Raw genomic sequence first — 17,466 nt, forward strand, 5'->3', positions numbered from 1 at the left:
CTCAGGTCAGTTCAGGCAAACTTGTGGTGTTTCTGGTGCTTCTGGCGCTAGTTAGCATGCCGCTCACCTTCACTGCTGACGCAGCCCACACTCTTCCTCCTGCCCTCGTCCCAGTACCCGCGGACGGCTGACAGCGTGCAGGAACGACATGTATGGGGCACGAGTGGGTTCGAGAGACACCCAACCATTACAGTGCATTAGTGTTACACCCCAGACTCCATAACAGTGCATTACTGTACCAGACTCTTTCAGTGCATACGTACACCAACCAGACTCCATTACAGTGCATTACTGTTACACCCCAGACTCCATTACAGTGCATTACTGTTACACCCCAACCAGACTCCTTTACAGTGCATTACTGTTACACCCCAACTAGACTCCATTACAGTGATTTTCACCAGACTCCTTACAGTGCATTATGTTAACCCAACACCCATCAGCATACTTCACACAGACTCCATTACAGTGCATTACTGTTACACCCCAGACTCCATCTGCTACTGTAACCCAACAGACCTTCAGCTTACTGTTAACCCAAATAGATCCATTACACTGCATTACTGTTACACCCCAGACTCCATTACAGTGCATTACTGTTACACCCCAACCAGACTTCATTACAGTGGCCTAATAGCAATTCCGGACATATAGGAAGCTGAATGCAGTTCTTGAATCACGATTCATGTTCAAGGGAACCTAAGAGACAGTCTGAGCAAACAGGCAGCAGAGCCCAGGCCTTACCCCTCTGTTGCTAGCATTCTCCTGAAGGAACTTGCGGAATTTATTCAGGAATATGTACCGCGAAGCTTCCCCCCCCTGCAAAGAAAAAACAAATATAAGCTTTGTTTACACAGATTTCTAACAGTATGTACTAGTTTAAATAAAGTTTCATTTAAAAATCAATTTAAATGTAAATTTTTTAAAAATAAATGACACATAAGCAAAAATCAAGTAAATGCACTGGAGTAAATATATTAATTAAAGAAATGAATGAATAAATTTCATGATGGCAGGCTGAGTGAGCATGCGAGTGAAGGCAGCCAGTGATTGACAGGTCAGGCACAGCTTACCGTCCCTTTGTCCTTGTTGTTGAGCATCAGCCTGAGGATTTGAACCTGCAGCTCCTCCACAACTGCACAAAGAAGACGTGACACAGCGGATTAAGCGCCCAGGCGGGATGGGTTTCCAGGGGTGAGAGAGGGGTGGGGAGACGGGCCTTACCTTCTATCCTCTTCTTCAGCCTCTGGCAGCCTCTCTCATAGGCGCGCCTCCTCAGCCTCTCCTCCCCGCTCTCCTCCTTCTGCTCACTCTCATCCCGCCCCTGTGGAGGACAGCCGGGACACGATATGACGGTTACTGAGGCTAAGAGCAGTTACTGAGGGGCCTAGAGCAGAGGACATGTGATACATGCACACTGTTACTTTGCACTGTGTGGATCTCTATAGTACAGGACACAAGCAGCTGTGCCACACTGATAGAGCTACACAGTCTCCATGTGCTCTGAGATTCGCTACAACCAATGACACTTAGCCATGCCAATGCCACATGTTTATACGGTTGCTGTGTGGTTCATGACAGCCAATGATGCTATTAATGGACTTTCATTACATTGAAATCTCTTCCCACCAAATGATGTCAAATAAACAGACTAAACAGACGTCTTTATTTGTTTGAATAAAGTTTGAGTTGATTGAATCCACACGCACATACACAAAATTAATCTTAGTGATGTAACCCTAACTTGTAGTGAGTGCGGATGAAAATGAAATGGTGTTGAGTGAGAAGTTACTGAGACTGTTGAAACAGGAGAAGCATGTCTGAACACACACACAGTGTGTACAGCGCACCGTACCTCCTTGTCGAAGCGCGTGGGCCACCAGGTGGTGGGGATGAGCTCCTCCAGCCCCGCCTCCTTTACCCGCAGGGGGGTCTTGATGTAGAAGAAGACCACCGAGCGCAGCACATCAAACGTGACCACGCTAAGGACTACACACGCTCAGACGAGTGCGCGCACACACACGCAAGCAAGCGCACATATCGCACACGCTCACCTGCACACACACAGGCGCACACACACACACACGCACACACACGCACACACACACACAGACACAGGCGCGCACACACACACACACACGCAAGCACGCATGCCACACATGCTCGCTCACACACAAACCACACACAAAAGCACACACACAGACATACACACGCAGGCTAAAATACACACACGCACGCACACACAGATACAGAAGGTAGGATATTACAGTGCTGAATACTAAAAGACTCCAAACGGTAATCAGGGTGGGGATCTGACCCGTCCTGTGCTCTCCACACTGACAGCGTCTTTAATATCCTCTCCAGACTGAAAAACACACACACACCTCCTCTGCTTTAGAAGCTCTTCTCCATCTGGAACCCCCCTACACATTCATCCTTTAATTACAGATTCTCCACTGAATCCATTTTTCCATTCATTCATATGCAAAAGTGAGTCATCTCAAACCAAGGCAGGATCCTTCTCCTCTTGTTCCTGAAATCCTGCTGATTTCTACAGCTCATCAGAGCTGGCTTCCTGCAGAAGCCACTCTCCATACTGGGAGGAAGCTTCCAGGGTTTGCATTTTTACAGATTATTCAGGAAATGCTGCCTTTCATATCCTAAATATCTCTGGAGCCCTACTAGCATTTGCTTTATCACTGAACGTTCTCTCGTCAGACAGTGATAGCACATAATGTGCGTATGTTTGACATACAGGTGGTCTGCCTCTGGTTCAGACGTTTCTGGTCCGTATTTCCCGTTTAATGTGGGAAAATCATATGTACGCTCCCTGTTTGCTCTGTGTGACAGAAAGGATATAAGACATTGCTGAGGAGGTACTTCCTGGACTTCTCGTGCCGAAGGATGGCGGTCGTCAAGCGCAGGTAATGGATCTGCGAGTTAAAAGACGTGACTCATCAGGCCGGGGGAAGGACGACAGATGAGGTTTAACTTCACTTTGTTCTTGTATATGAAGTGTTCATTAACCCCCAAGATAAAGATGCATGCCAAAAATTCTTTTCGATGTGAAGTATGACATTTCTAATCATAACAGCCGGAAATCTGGCATATTGCATCCTTCTTTAAGGGTATTTACACTAGCTCATTAGCATAAGCTTTGACATAATCCCAGAAACACCACGGCAAGAGGCTCTCTCATGCGTTCGTATGTGCATGTCTGCACTAACAACATCCAATGAGATAGATGTACCAAAAAAGCGTCATTTTCCCACTCTGGACTTTTTACTGCACAAACTTAGTACTTCTAGAGATTCAACGCATTCTGGGCCCAACATGTTTCCTTAAGATCTTTTCCAGATGGTCTTGTCCAGATTGACTTACAAACCCTCTTACCTGGAAGCCCAAGTCAGGGATGATGGGGGAGAACCTGTAGGCTCTCAGTAGTGACATCATCAGCTGCTTCAGGCACTCGTTCACCTCGTAGTCCTGGGGAAAAGACACACACACACACACACACACACGTGAGGAGGACCTTAAAGTGGAACAGCTCACCCAGTCGCGGCGTTCGGCCCTCTCCTCACCTCCATGAGCAGCCAGAAGAGGTCTAGGAGCTGCTGGATGAGGGGGTGCTCGTCCACCGAGCCGCCCCCCTCCAGGATGCCCAGCAGGAAGTTCATTAGGACGTCCTCCACCAGGTAAACCTTACACTACACACAGGGAAAGACCCACGATTACACACCAACATGATGTCCCTACACTGTCAGGACCTTCAAGCTTCTGATAATCACCAACACTGTAAGGATACTACACTGTTCTCTTACGTACCAACATAGTGAGGACCCTACACTACTATGCTAATTACCAACACAGACAGGACCCTTCACTATTCTGCTGATTACCAACACTGTTAGGACCCAAATAATAATTCTAATGCAACATGAAACAAACATTGTGAAACCAATCTTTGAGTAGAACAACTTAAATTATTTTCTAGAGCATCTACTTGTAAAATCAGATTTTCCATCCTTTAAGATCTTTCTTTCAGGTATGATGAAGTGCTCAGGCTGACCATGAGGGGTGCGAAGTAGTTGAAGATGTGAGCCAATGTGACCAGTACTGTGGGCTCCCCATGCAGCTGCCAGCTGGAGCTGTCCTTCTGCACCAGCTTCCCCTCCTGCCAGGGACACACAAAGAGGAGTCCCAATGGAGAAAACACACCGACAGCAACACACAAGCGTGCATACACACACACACACACACACACACACACACACACACATTCACACACTAACACAAACCAACAATAACACACACATACAAATATTCACACACTGACAACAACATGCACAGACACACACAGTTTATTCCTTCCTCAGCAGCCAGACTGTACCTGAGTGTCTATCGAAGTGGACAGTACATTCTTAATATATCCCAGCAGCCTGTGGGCCTTGGCGAGGTCAGCAGTGGGGGGGCTCTGCAGGGGCATGTAGGCCTCCACAGGGTATGTGGGGAAATGTTAAGGAGACTCATACTGAACTTTCTGAGACACACAAACACACAGGCGATATTCAGTGACCTTTCACCTCACAGAGAGAACCTTTCAGAAATAGCTGAGGGAAGGATCCTGACAAAGAGAAGTAGACATGGAATAACCGCATTATACAGAATACAATTATTAATAATTATTAAAACATAATTTTTATATAAGTTTACAAAACCTACTTTTGGTAGTTTACAGCTGAGAAAAACCTATTAGCAAGCGGTATAGGAAACTCCTGACAGCGTAAAAGAGGAGTAGCATGTCTGTGACCTGTAAAGGATATCGTAGTGGGCGGCTTCCAAAGTTGAAGGCCACGGACTCTTTGAAGGACAGGCTGATGGCGGGGAAGTACGCAATGCCAGGGCCCATCTTAATGTTACTGAAGGCTGTCCCCAGCGACTGGCCATTTCTAATAGGTCAGCAGAAAGACAAAGAGGTGTATAAACAGAGAGAAAAAAGAGTTGCTATCGCAACAAAACAAAAAGATATGAACGGGTGTTATCGGAAGTTCAGCTCAACAGGGAGTTTTTATTCATCGTAACTCACAGGCAAAAAGTTATGGTCCCTTCGTCCAGGTCTATCAAGCAGCTCACAATATCCCCAGCAGCCCATGACTGAAACAGACCAAACACCCACACCTGTGAATCATCAATTACCTGCAGACCACAACTACAACACAACACACCTAATAAATGACAACTTTCTGGAACTGGCAGAGAAATAACATTAGGAGTAAGAGGCCTATAATAAATATTATAATACAGCCTATAAACTAAGCTGTACTTAATTTAGTGTTAAAGTGTAGCTAATGAAATGACAACAACTTCCAAATTGTATTACTGAAGTGAAGCTTGTTTTTAACTTTCTGACAGCTGGTTATTAAAATGGACCAGGGGTCTGACACCTTGTGCTCTGTGCCAGCTGCTGCACTGCTAGCATTCACAGAGCTGATGCGAGCTAACATTTCTTCTGCGTCAACTATCAAATGCTGTTTTTCTGTGATTTCATTTTGTGCAATGTCACTATTGAAAAAGTTGCTCACTTTGGCAAACTTGCCAGCAATTTTTTGCTGCTTAGCTAGCGGGCTACCATTAGAGATCAACATGTTCACTGTACATCTGCATGCTACTACACCATGTCAAGAAAACAAGAGAACAGTCATCGGATGCAAAGCACCATTCAGCTACTTGAGTTCTAACTGCTCCCCCTTGTGGAGAATCTTGTAGAATGAGTGAAAGTCAAGTCCATGAGTCCATAAAAAGAGTTGAACATCTAATGTAAATGGAGAGCTGGTGAGTACTATGTTCATCATAGGAGACGCTACAGACCAATTTACTGAAAGGCCTACTGTGATACACGTATAACGTGGGTTATGGTAAACATCACGATTAGCCAGGACCCCCCACCCTGCCGGCAGGGCCTCTGGCATTCGTCTGTGCTGCCAAAACAGAGCCCAATCGAAGCCCATGAACAGACACGGATAGCTGCGAATGAATCCCATGACTGCAATAGACTGAACATCAATGTCTGAGAACATGCTGACAGAACAGGAAATAACAACCTCCTCTAGGACTGGTTTTTATTTGTTTTGTTCTGTTTCCTTTGACACATTATTACCACACCGGAAATCTCTCCTACAGATGGTAAGCGCTCGTCCCCAAAATGTACCACATCACACCTAACCCTGAGCCAAACGGTGGAGGCCGATGTGTTACTGGAAGAGCCAGACTGTCAGTGTAAGAGTTTCCCGCCTCTTCTTGTCGACCGGGCCCAGCGTCCTCCCAGACCAGACTTCTCTCACCTTGCCGTAGTTAGTGGTCGTGACGTTCCACTTGCGCACTCTGTTCCCGTCGTAGGCGTACGAGTCCGGCGTGTCGCCCACACCCTCCTGCAAAAAGCCGGGAGGTGCCTCCGTCAGACAGACAGACAGACAGACAGATGTACACGCACTCACACACTCTGTCTCTCATAGAGCTTCTGAAAAAACTGGAAGATCCCATTTTTAAAAGTAGGTAAATATCTATGTCCTTGTTTATTTCGCGCTGATGTACACCAGGATGAGGTGAGCACCATGGAGGCTCTAAATGCAGGGCCTCAGTAAATGGGCACAGACAGACAGACAGCCTACCTCCTGGTTGAACCTGCAGTTTAGTGTGCACCATCCGATCTGCATTAGCCCTTGGGAGGAGATGAGCACCTCGTACACCCACTTTCCTGCCCAGAGGCAAAGGAGATGGTCAAGACAGGGAGTACAGGCAGTTTACAGACGCACCACATTTTCTACAAAATATGAAAAATGCTTACAGTTCATCATTTTACTAGAACACACAGTTGTTACAGGTGTAAAGCATTTACCTTTGAACACGCAGGTAGTTGCTCTGATGGAGCTGAAATTGCTGTGGCCGATGACCTTGTGTGAAAAAAGACAGGAAGTGAAAAAAGGCCAGACGATCAGTATATATACACTGCAGAAGACTTGAACTACACCACACAAAACATGCATTTTTAAAATGGATCCATAATCGAACATAAAACCAATCATAATACACTGTGATTTTTGAAGGAATCTAAAAAAATCTAAGCACAACAGAACCCAACAAACTGCACTGTGCTCTATAAGCCCAGACCTACATCAGCAACAGCTGGGAGAACAGCAGGGGGGTCACTCTCAAATCCGGCAAATTCAGGAAATGAGTTGAAACCAAAATCACAAACGGAAATGGCAAGAGGCTGATCTCCCCGATTAGCCCGGACTTACCCCCAGGAGGTCGTCGTCTACGAAAAGGAGTCCCTCGAAGCCACTGGTGTGATCCAAGACCACGGTGGGGGGGCCCAGCCGCCCTTCTACTGTCTGATCTGGGGTAGGAACGGGGGGAGGGTGGGGGGCATCATGCATGTGTGTCAATCTTCATAGACCAATAAGGAGCAGCACTAATTGGGTCATACTTTTAAGGTTAGCTTGTGTAAATGCATTTACCCGCTGCAATAAAAATCTGTTCTGAGGCTAAAACAAATAGCGGTAAAATGGGCTTTATCCCAGAGGAGTTTGATTACATTGTATGTGACTGGTTCTCCAAGGCTGGTAAATTGAAACACATGATCCAAAAGCACAGTATATAGGCCTAACAAGAGTTAGAAAAAAAACAATACACTCACATGGAAAATTCAGTTCACACACAGATGAGCGCACACACACACACACAAACACACACACACACACACACACACACACACACAATTCTTCGGCTATCAAGCCCCTTGAAGAACAGGGTGCAGCAGAGTGCCTGGGGCTCTGTTCCACGATTTGCAGGACGTTAAACCGTAAAGCAATCACACTGGCCACATTTAACCTGCGCGTCACAGTCCTCCAGGCATCACAGAGCCATTTCACAGGGAGCACTCCGATTCCACCCAATCCCCTTCCGCTACACGGCCGGAAAGAGAGGCGCCTAGAAGTGAGTTTGTTATCACACCCCTATCCTGTCACCACCATAGAGCGGCGTGACACAGGCTCACTGCAGAACTACAGTTCCCTGCATACAAATACGTCTCATAGAATGCCGTATGCAAATTCCAAGCAGCACTTGGATCACTAAGGGCAGGGTAATGACCTTTTTCCCCCTGTTTGTTTTAACCAGGCAGCTCTACTAAGAAGGCATTTCTCTTCTAGAGTGATATCCTGGGCAATCACCCGGCACAGGAAACGCAAGGGGACCGCGCAGCCAATCAGAGGCAGGACGCGATTAGGTGCCCAGCTGCAGGGAGGCTTCGCTTGGAATGAGGCTGGCCGTGCCACCCTCTACCCTGTCCATGCAGAACGCACCAATACAGCCAGCGTGTACCACGATGATAACGTACAGTCACATTGTGAAATCACAAGTACTTGTATAATTTTTTTAAATTAATAGCAAAATGAAAAAAATATCCAATAGTAAATGACTAGCATATTTGGTAACAGCCTATTTGAATTATAGACCTGCATGACACTGTGGAAAACATGACATAATACCGTTATAACCAGACATGAGCGCATTATATAGCTTATGACGAATGCCATTGTCAAGATTCATGCAGTAGATATTTGGATTCGGTTATTTAAAATTTGTAAAATTTGCTGCACACATTACATTATTTATGACATTAGCTGAAACACACTGTCAAAGTCTGAGTACGACAGGTTAATATTATTTCATGCTTGTGACAGTGTTATTCAGGCTTTAAGGCATATTGTTCAAATAAAGTACTACTGGTGCTGTACATCAGGGACACCCACAGGATTTCTTCTCAAAGCGTGCAGAAAAAAATCATGTCATGTTAACTGGAGTATAGATCCCACATCTGAGTGTTGTTTGACATTGTTAGACACTGAAAGGCAGACATTTTAAATGCTGGCAGGCCGCTGAATCTCAGAGTTTTAATGCAGCTGAGGTATGCAGAGTACGCTCGAGGGCACCACCACTGTACTTTCTCAGACTCAAGCTAACACATTAGCAGCACCTAGTCAGTACTGGAGAGGTGAGCAGAGAAAGTAGAACTGCAGGAGCACGTTATTCAAAAAGTTACATTTCATTTCTTGGGGGTTTATTAAAAAACCACAAAAGAAACTTTCCACCTCCCAGGTGTGTGGCTTGCAGGATTTCCTTCCCAGAATGCCTTTCGGCTGAACAATTATTTTACAATAACTCCCTCCCGGGGAGGCAGCCATCAGTCCAAACCTTCCTCGTTATCCACAGCACAGCACAGCGAACGCGCGCGGATGAGTGTTTGACTGCTGTGGGTATCTGTGTGAGGGCTATAAGAACCGCAGAACCACTCAAACACACAGCAGTGAGGAAATAACATTATAATAACTGCTGGGTCTGAGCAGAGCACCATCAACAGCAGCCAGTCTTCCACCTGTCTGTTCCCTTTCCTGTTTGTCTGAGTCAGACCTATGCATGTTCAACCTGGGTCAAACACACATTTGTGAGCGTGTGAGCGCGAGCGTGTGTGTGTGTGTGTGAGCGTGTGTGAGCGTGTGCGTTTCCATATAAGGTGGTAATTGATGTGGAAACGCACAGTAAATGACAGCAGTGCACAGTGCATGAATAGCGTGTGTGTGAGTGAGATGGGCCTCACACACTCACCTCTAGTGTCCTCTCCAGGCTCACCCTCACACAGCAGCCTCTCCAGGTGGGCCCCAAGGTCCTGGAAGGTGAGGTTTTTCCTGGGGGGGGGGGGGGGGGGAGAACCCAGCCCCTCCTGTCAGACATATGCAACTCCCAGACATGCACAGTTCAAATCTCTTTAAAATGAACGCAGTTTATTGTTCAGTGTGTTTAGTAATAATGACAATATGCAATGGTGCAAAATGTGAGAGGTGAAATGGCTATACGTGTAAATGGCTTATACGTGACCGTGTTGACGAGCCTCCCCTACAGAACGATCAAAGCAAAACACCAAGTCATCACAATCATGGCAAAACAGCATGGATCAATGATCCTGCTTGCACTATCTCTGTAAGCATATCACACCAGGTTAACCTTTGTATCTGGCTGGGTGCTGACCTATAGATCAATATCAAGCACCCCACCACTAAAGACACCAATTTGTTCCCCATGACATCAGTTTTCCAACAATACAAAACATGGTTACACTGTATTATGGAGGACCTAAAGATAACACGATGCTGATCCAATCAGACGTTTTGCAGCTGAGCACTGTCTCTTCATCACAATTGCCGACTCCGTGTCAGCACAGTAAACAGTCCGTTTTCATTTGAGCGTCGGATAAGAAGCTGACTTCTGTGAACTGCTCTACAGGCTTTTACCTATGAGACTGTCAGAGGTAACCCAAACCATCTTTAGCTGCTGTACTGTGGGATAGGGGCTGCGATATGATCGTGATAGAACAAGGATTTGATAGAAAAATATCTTAAATGATGAAAAACATTTTCTGCCTTGACAAGTTGGACCCCCCGCACCCAAAATGCACAGAGAATACGATTAGTGGAAAAGTGCATATAAGCACTCGTCCACTGGCGCGTGTGTGTTTGCACATGCGTGTTTGTGTGTGTGAAACCGTTATTTCCCTGCTCAGAGGTCCAGCATCTCCCAGCCCTGGTCGTACAGTAGAGCTCAGTATTTCAGAATGAAGGGCCCTGCAGGCACTGAGATAGAACCCAGCCCTATGGACACTAAGCACACGGGACAGAACTGACAGAGACACCCCGCCCCCACTCTATTTCCAACTCCCCTGTCATGCTCTATCTATAGAGCTCGCAGGGAAACCAGAGCCCACCATTAGGAAAGGGAGCCATTTCAGGCCCCTGAGACCTGCATTCACCTTCATAACCCTCTAGACACAAATGAATGCTCAGCTTCAACTGTCACTTTCCACCGCTTCAGCGCAATATTACAGCTCAAATGAGGGAAAAAGTATTAAAAATTTAAACCGAGCCGGGGCTTCCCTGTCCAACTGAAAACCAGCTTCTCCAGCTGATGAATGGACTGAGGAATGGAACTATTTAAACTTCAGCGGACGTGGAACACCAAACACTTTTTCTGCATTTCAGCCGCGAGGCCAGGTGGAAGCGTTTCGCTGCACCGATGCGGAGCGCACGGGAGACGTGCAGCCCGCGGGGGTCCAGCTCTGACGACAACACCGCGCCTGAATTTGACAACGCCAGGGTAATTCAACTGGGGTCAATGGAACAGTTCATCCCCTCGTCTTTGCCATACGTTTTGTCAAAGGGAAGCGCAAACGAGGAACAGTTTGAAAAATAGGAAAAAAGTAATAGAATGCCCTTTTTCAGAGTTCGTCTTTCACATTGTAAGACACCCATTACAGTATGTTCACCTCTTCGTGGTACACTTTCTTTCAGGGTAAGACTTAAATAAGTACATTTCCCTTATTTGAAAGTTTGGCAAAAAAGATAGTTGGGAAAAACATCACTTATTTTGGGTGTAGTTTGCGTTCAGTTGCTTCCATTCTGTGGTATTATTAGATCACACCTGTACATCTTCACAGTGTACTATTATAACGTTGTGTGAAGTTCTCTCAGTTTGGCCACCTTCTTAAAAACAATTACCAAACACATCAGCAATCTATTTTAATGATGTATGACAGTCAATCCCAAATAAAACACAAATACCACTCTAGAGAGTTACCTTTCCTATTTCATCACACTCGTATTTATATCTTGACCTCATATTCACGTGTCAGCTGCCCCCCCCCCCCCCCATGCCCCAGTCCCAGCCCTCCAGCGTGGCTGTACGGCCATCTCATTGCTCTGTGCTCCACTAACCCAGGCCTGCAGCCACACACCAGACAAACTGCATCAGACCACGCTCCTAATGAGCTCCCTTAGGCCCCGTCTAAACTCACCCCTTTATGCAAAGTACATCACATTCACTGCCAAACTGCACACGCGGTGCATTTCACAACCACAAGTCTCAGCACGGGAAATCCGATACGGATGAAAGCCGGCCGGATTCGGCTGGAGTGGCATGGGAGGCAGTCTGGGTAGGATTCCAGCGGTAAGGGACATTCTACCGACGCATCACAATCTGTCACAATCCTCCCTCGTCTCCACTGCTCTGTCTACACTTCCCCCTCCTGCGTCTTTCTCTAACCTGCCTGTTGACCTTGCCACCTCCACCCTCAACTCCTGCCTCTCTCAGTCCCTCGACTCACTTTGTCCTCTTGTCTCCAAACCAGCACGCCCCTCACCCCCCTGCCCATGGCTGACTGAGTCACTACGCTCCAGCAGAACATCACTGCGGGCTGCAGAGAGAAAGTGGAGAAAATCCCGATCCTCTGATGACCTGACCGCATACCATACCCTGCTGGCGACTTTTACATCTGCCCTCACGTCTGCAAAAGCCTCTTTTTTCCAATCCAAGATCAGCGCATGTGTCTCTAATCCACGTAAACTATTCTCCACCTTCTCTTCCCTCCTCATTCCTCCTCCACCCCCACCTCCCTCTTCCCTCTCCGCAGATGACTTTCTGGCCGCCTTTGAAGGAAAGGTGGCTACAATCCGGAACTCCTTCACCCATCCAGTGAGCCCCCCAACCCCCCAGGACAACCCCACAGCCACACTGACCTCCTTTGAAATGCTGGAGGACTCTGATGTATTACAACTCATCACCTCTCATCGCGCAACCACCTGCCCACTTGACCCCATCCCATCAAAAGTTCTCCAATCTATCTCCAGCGAGCTCCTTCCTATCTGTCTTCCATTGTTAATTCCTCTCTCTCCTCTGGTCATGTTCCCTCTGATTTTAAGACGGCTCGTGTTACCCCACTACTCAAAAAACCCACCTTAGACCCCTCCGATGTAACAAATTATCGACCCGTATCCCTTCTACCCTTTCTGTCCAAAACCCTCGAACGAGCAGTTCTTAAACAATTAACCTCTTTTCTCCATCAGAACAACCTGCTAGACCCTCACCAGTCTGGCTTCCGATCCGGGCACTCAACAGAGACTGCACTACTAGCTGTGACGGAGGCACTTGCCACTGCAAGAGCCTCACGCCTCTCCTCTGTCCTGATCCTTCTTGACCTGTCTGCAGCTTTTGACACGGTCAACCATAAAATACTCCTCTCCACCTTGGCTGGGATGGGAATTACCGGGACTGCCCTGTCCTGGTTCTCTTCCTATCTTGCAGATAGGACCTACCAGGTCACCTGGAAGGGGTCTGCCTCTGCCTCTCATCCACTTGTCACGGGAGTGCCGCAGGGATCTGTACTGGGTCCTCTGTTGTTCTCCTTATACACCAGATCTCTTGGTTCAGTCATTAATTCACATGGTTTTTCCTATCATTGTTATGCAGATGACACACAACTCTACTTTTCTTTCCCCCCCTCAGCCACACAGATCAATGATAAGATCTCTTCCTGCCTGGCTGACATCTCCACTTGGATGGCCAGCCACCATCTGAAGCTCAACCTCAACAAAACTGAGCTGCTCTTCTTCCCGTACAAGACCTCCTTGCTTCGTGAACTCTCAATCACGGTTGATGGCACCACAGTGACTGCCTCTCACTCTGCAAAGAGCCTGGGGGTGGTCCTGGATGACCAGCTGGACCTCAAGGAGCACATCAAGGCAACATCACGGTCCTGCAGATTCCTCCTATACAACATCAGGAGGATTCGACCATACCTGACGACGCACTCCACCCAGCTGCTCGTCCAGGCTACGGTGACCTCTCGCCTTGATTATTGCAACTCTCTCCTTGCAAACCTGCCAGCTTGTGCCATACAGCCACTACAGATGATTCAGAATGCCGCTGCCCGACTCATCTACAACCTCCCCAAATTCTCCCACGTCACTCCCCTGCTGCGATCACTTCACTGGCTACCGGTCGCTGCCAGGATCCGATTCAAAGCCCTGACCCTTGCCTACACTGCCGCCAACAGGACAGCCCCTATCTACTTGCAGGACATGACTCAATTCTATGTGCCTGCTCGACCACTCCGCTCTGCGGCAGCAGGGCGTCTTGCAACCCCTCCCACCCGCCCAAAGGGATCACAGAGCTTCTCCACCCTAGCTCCCCAGTGGTGGAACGAACTCCCCGTCCCTCTCCGAACCTCCCCCTCACTATCCATCTTCCGCCGTGGCCTGAAGACTCATCTCTTCAGACTATACCTAGAATAACCACCACCACGCTGTGTATATATATATATATTAAAAAAAAAAAAATAAATAAATAAAAAAAAAAACCCTTTTTCCTGTCACTTGTTACATGTTGCCCCATCCCTGCACTTCTTGGTAAATTGTATTTGTCCTAATACTCTAGCTTATTCTTCTGCCTAGTTTGGCTTTGCAGATGTTAGACCAGGATAGTGTTCTTTGTTCTCGCCTAGAAATAGCTTTACAAAATAAGTAATTGTACCTTACTGAACCCGTGTTCAGCAGTTGTCTACGATCATGAAAATGCACTTTTGTACGTCGCTTTGGATAAAAGCGTCTGCTAAATGAATGTAATGTAATGTAATGTAATGCATCACATCCCAGAATAAGCGCGTGGGCCTCAGGAGACACCCGGCTGTAGGGCCGCTCACCAGTCAGCTGCCTGAGTCCGATATGCAGCACATTAACAGTGTAAATGTACGATAACATTACTCCATTACCCACAAATATGATTTTCCGGCTGCATCCGATAAGAGTGTAAACAGGAACTTATGGAGTCTGCACAAAATGAACAGAATGATTGAGCCACTTTGGGGAAAACAGAGCTCTGCAACAAGACACGTCTGTAAGGAGGGAGCGCGTGCGGTCACAGGAAACGCTGGAAAGCGCCCAACCGATTCCCCGTGGTGAGCAGGTACGGGGAATGCCCTGGCAACCCGTAACTTGGCGGATGGCACACCTGCCATCCCAGCATGCAAAATGCAACATTATAGTGACAACTGTGTCCCTGCTAGCAAATGCTCAGACACTACATGAACTCATAGCTAATAGAGCCTAATAAGCACAGCAGCACTCTCCACCGAACATGCCCCGCTGACTGGAATCATTTCCCGCCCGTATCCGTGCCAACTGTGGCTGGGTATCCAGCAAGACCATGAAAACTGGCCACAGCACTGCTTCAGGAACTGAGAGTTTAGCCTCAAGCACTCCAACAACTAAGGGCTTTCTTATCAAACGAGTTCTCAAAGCTTTTCTGAACACATTTGAGAAGAAAGCCCTGAGTTGTACGAGTGGTTAAAAACAAAAAATTACTTTAAAAAGTTAAGGAAAACAGCCCCTAATATTAGCGGCATACTAGAATATTAGATTAGGTTTATCATATTATGATTTTTGTAATTACAAACATCTACATTAAATATAATATTACAAGCCTATTGTACACTGCTAATATACAGATTTAAAATCAGATTCTCATTTTCAGCATTTTCTCTGATTATATGCATGCAACTCTAATTTTACATAAAAAATCAAATGGAGACAATGTTAATTTGATATATTAATTGATATAAGCAATGTTTCTCAGCAATGAAACCCTTGCAAAAACACTGCACCTGGACAGAACCAGTAGGTTGACTCTTTTAGTGCAGCTGAAAGTAAATCATCCCTAGTCACTACCACAGCTATAAGGATAGCAACCATGCTAAACCATGGGCGCAGGAAAGGTAGCGGAACAGAATGAGCCGAGCAGAAGGCGCAGTGAAGGTGCCAGTACCTGAAAGCAGCAGAGGGGGCGCTGTGCTTGTTTGACGGGGGGAAGACATGGTGCAGGTAGTCACTCAACAGCTTCTCGTGGACGATGCCTGGAGAAACAGAGCCCACAGGTAAGCACACAGGCGTGGAGTTACCACCGTTAAAATGTTTTACCGAGTCAGTAACGTCTTCTCTCTCCATCTCAGCTGATGTGTGATAAGCGTTCTGACACAAAATGGCTGCCATGCATTAGCCAGGTGGGCACAACACATTTGTGGTTGAGTCAAGTTTTCCTGCTTTCATCGTAGAGTACACTGAAATCAAATGAAATTAGTTGGGTTGCACATGTCTCCCATGTATTAGCTAGTCTTATTTGTACTGTCCTATAGCACCAGCTGTGAAAAGAACATCATGTGTGGACCATAATGTGTTCTAATCGAATCTTACATCGATGGGTGGTCCTCACTCAGTATTCATTCTAACAACACTTCCCAAAATACAGATGGCAGCTCCCTTTTAAATTATTCAACCTCATAAGTGTGTTTTGGTTGCATTAATGAGGCCATTTACACTTCTGTCTCAGGCAGTAAATGACTAAGGCCTGTGTTCCAGCCAAATGCAGAGGTGCAGTCTGGGATTTCAGGAGAACGGCTGCCCCACTCTTGGACGTCACACAGGAAGCCTCACTCCGTAAATGAACTCTGGACCTGTCCATCTGGAACTGCTCGTTCCTTTCCTCTGTCACTCAAGTGACAAACAGGCCGACGCTCAGAAAGTGAGCAGATTAAAATCCATGTCAGGGCTGTGCCACAACGTGTCAACACCATCAGGCAGTGGAGAGAGGATAAACAGCCTGTTCATCAGAGATATTTCACTGAATCCATGAACGAAACCGACAGCTCATAGCTGAAGAGATTTCTCTCACCTCTTTTTTCTGTAAGTTAAAGAAATCCACGTAATTTTATTTATTTAACTAGGAATACCCCATTGAGATTAAAATCTTTTTTGCAAGGAGGACCTGTAAAATATAAAGTTACCCATCAATACAGTTGATAATCAAGTTACAAACATCCAATGGGGAATGAGAGAGCAGCATAACAGTAAGTGAAGAGCAGAGCAGAGGTTAAAAGCAAGAGCATAATTCAGTCATGAGCCATGAATTACACATTTAAAATCAGCAATTGAAATTACTGTGTCAAGTTTATTTTCATTTTTTTGAGATTGTTCCAACTATAAGGTGCAAAATATCTGAAGCCCACCTTTCCAAATTGAGTAGAGGGACAAGGGACTCTAAAAAGTGTCACATCCCTAGAGCAGAGATGATTATGTGAATTCATAATTAGCAGACATTAGTGAATTGAAGACATTCCCCTGAAGTATAGATGCTTGCACATTCACCATTATCATCTGATAAGTAATTAGAGACTAATTTTACAATAACAAACAATAGTGAAATGAACACAATCGAACGTTAGACAGGAAGTGGATTTCTGTGCACGTTTTTTCTAATGAGCAAGATGTCAGATAATGCAGACACTCAGAGAGAAATTATTAATTATCATAAGGCAATGGTTTTCAAACTGGGTCCTGAGGACCTACTGTGTATACTGGCTTTTGGCTTCCAGGTATTAGGATCACCCTTTAGCCTATGATAAAATGTACTCAAAAATACAACCTCTTTCTAAAGGAACCAGCTGTCATCACAGAAAAAGTAAACAATTAGATGATCTGATTGTTTCAAAGTCCTGGGGTGTGAATTTGGACTATTTATTCTTCGTGA

The 17,466-nt window shown here is 46.2% G+C and overlaps 1 protein-coding gene across 1 annotated transcript in view; it reads right to left on the reverse strand.

Moving 5' to 3' along the window:
- The window catches only part of LOC135237671 (E3 ubiquitin-protein ligase RNF123), a 128,194-nt gene that overhangs the window by 108,099 nt on the left and 2,629 nt on the right, over positions 1-17,466 (reverse strand). Inside the window, 18 exon segments of the mRNA XM_064305008.1 lie at positions 68-139; positions 714-819; positions 1,074-1,135; positions 1,225-1,324; positions 1,856-1,973; positions 2,860-2,933; positions 3,394-3,486; positions 3,582-3,707; positions 4,070-4,174; positions 4,391-4,492; positions 4,811-4,949; positions 5,087-5,154; positions 6,342-6,428; positions 6,669-6,754; positions 6,896-6,950; positions 7,299-7,396; positions 9,667-9,746; positions 15,709-15,796. Of these exon segments, the coding sequence (XP_064161078.1) occupies positions 68-139; positions 714-819; positions 1,074-1,135; positions 1,225-1,324; positions 1,856-1,973; positions 2,860-2,933; positions 3,394-3,486; positions 3,582-3,707; positions 4,070-4,174; positions 4,391-4,492; positions 4,811-4,949; positions 5,087-5,154; positions 6,342-6,428; positions 6,669-6,754; positions 6,896-6,950; positions 7,299-7,396; positions 9,667-9,746; positions 15,709-15,796 (1,659 nt within the window).

The sequence above is a fragment of the Anguilla rostrata genome, chromosome 13, assembly GCF_018555375.3.
Source record: "Anguilla rostrata isolate EN2019 chromosome 13, ASM1855537v3, whole genome shotgun sequence".
NCBI lineage: Eukaryota > Metazoa > Chordata > Actinopteri > Anguilliformes > Anguillidae > Anguilla > Anguilla rostrata.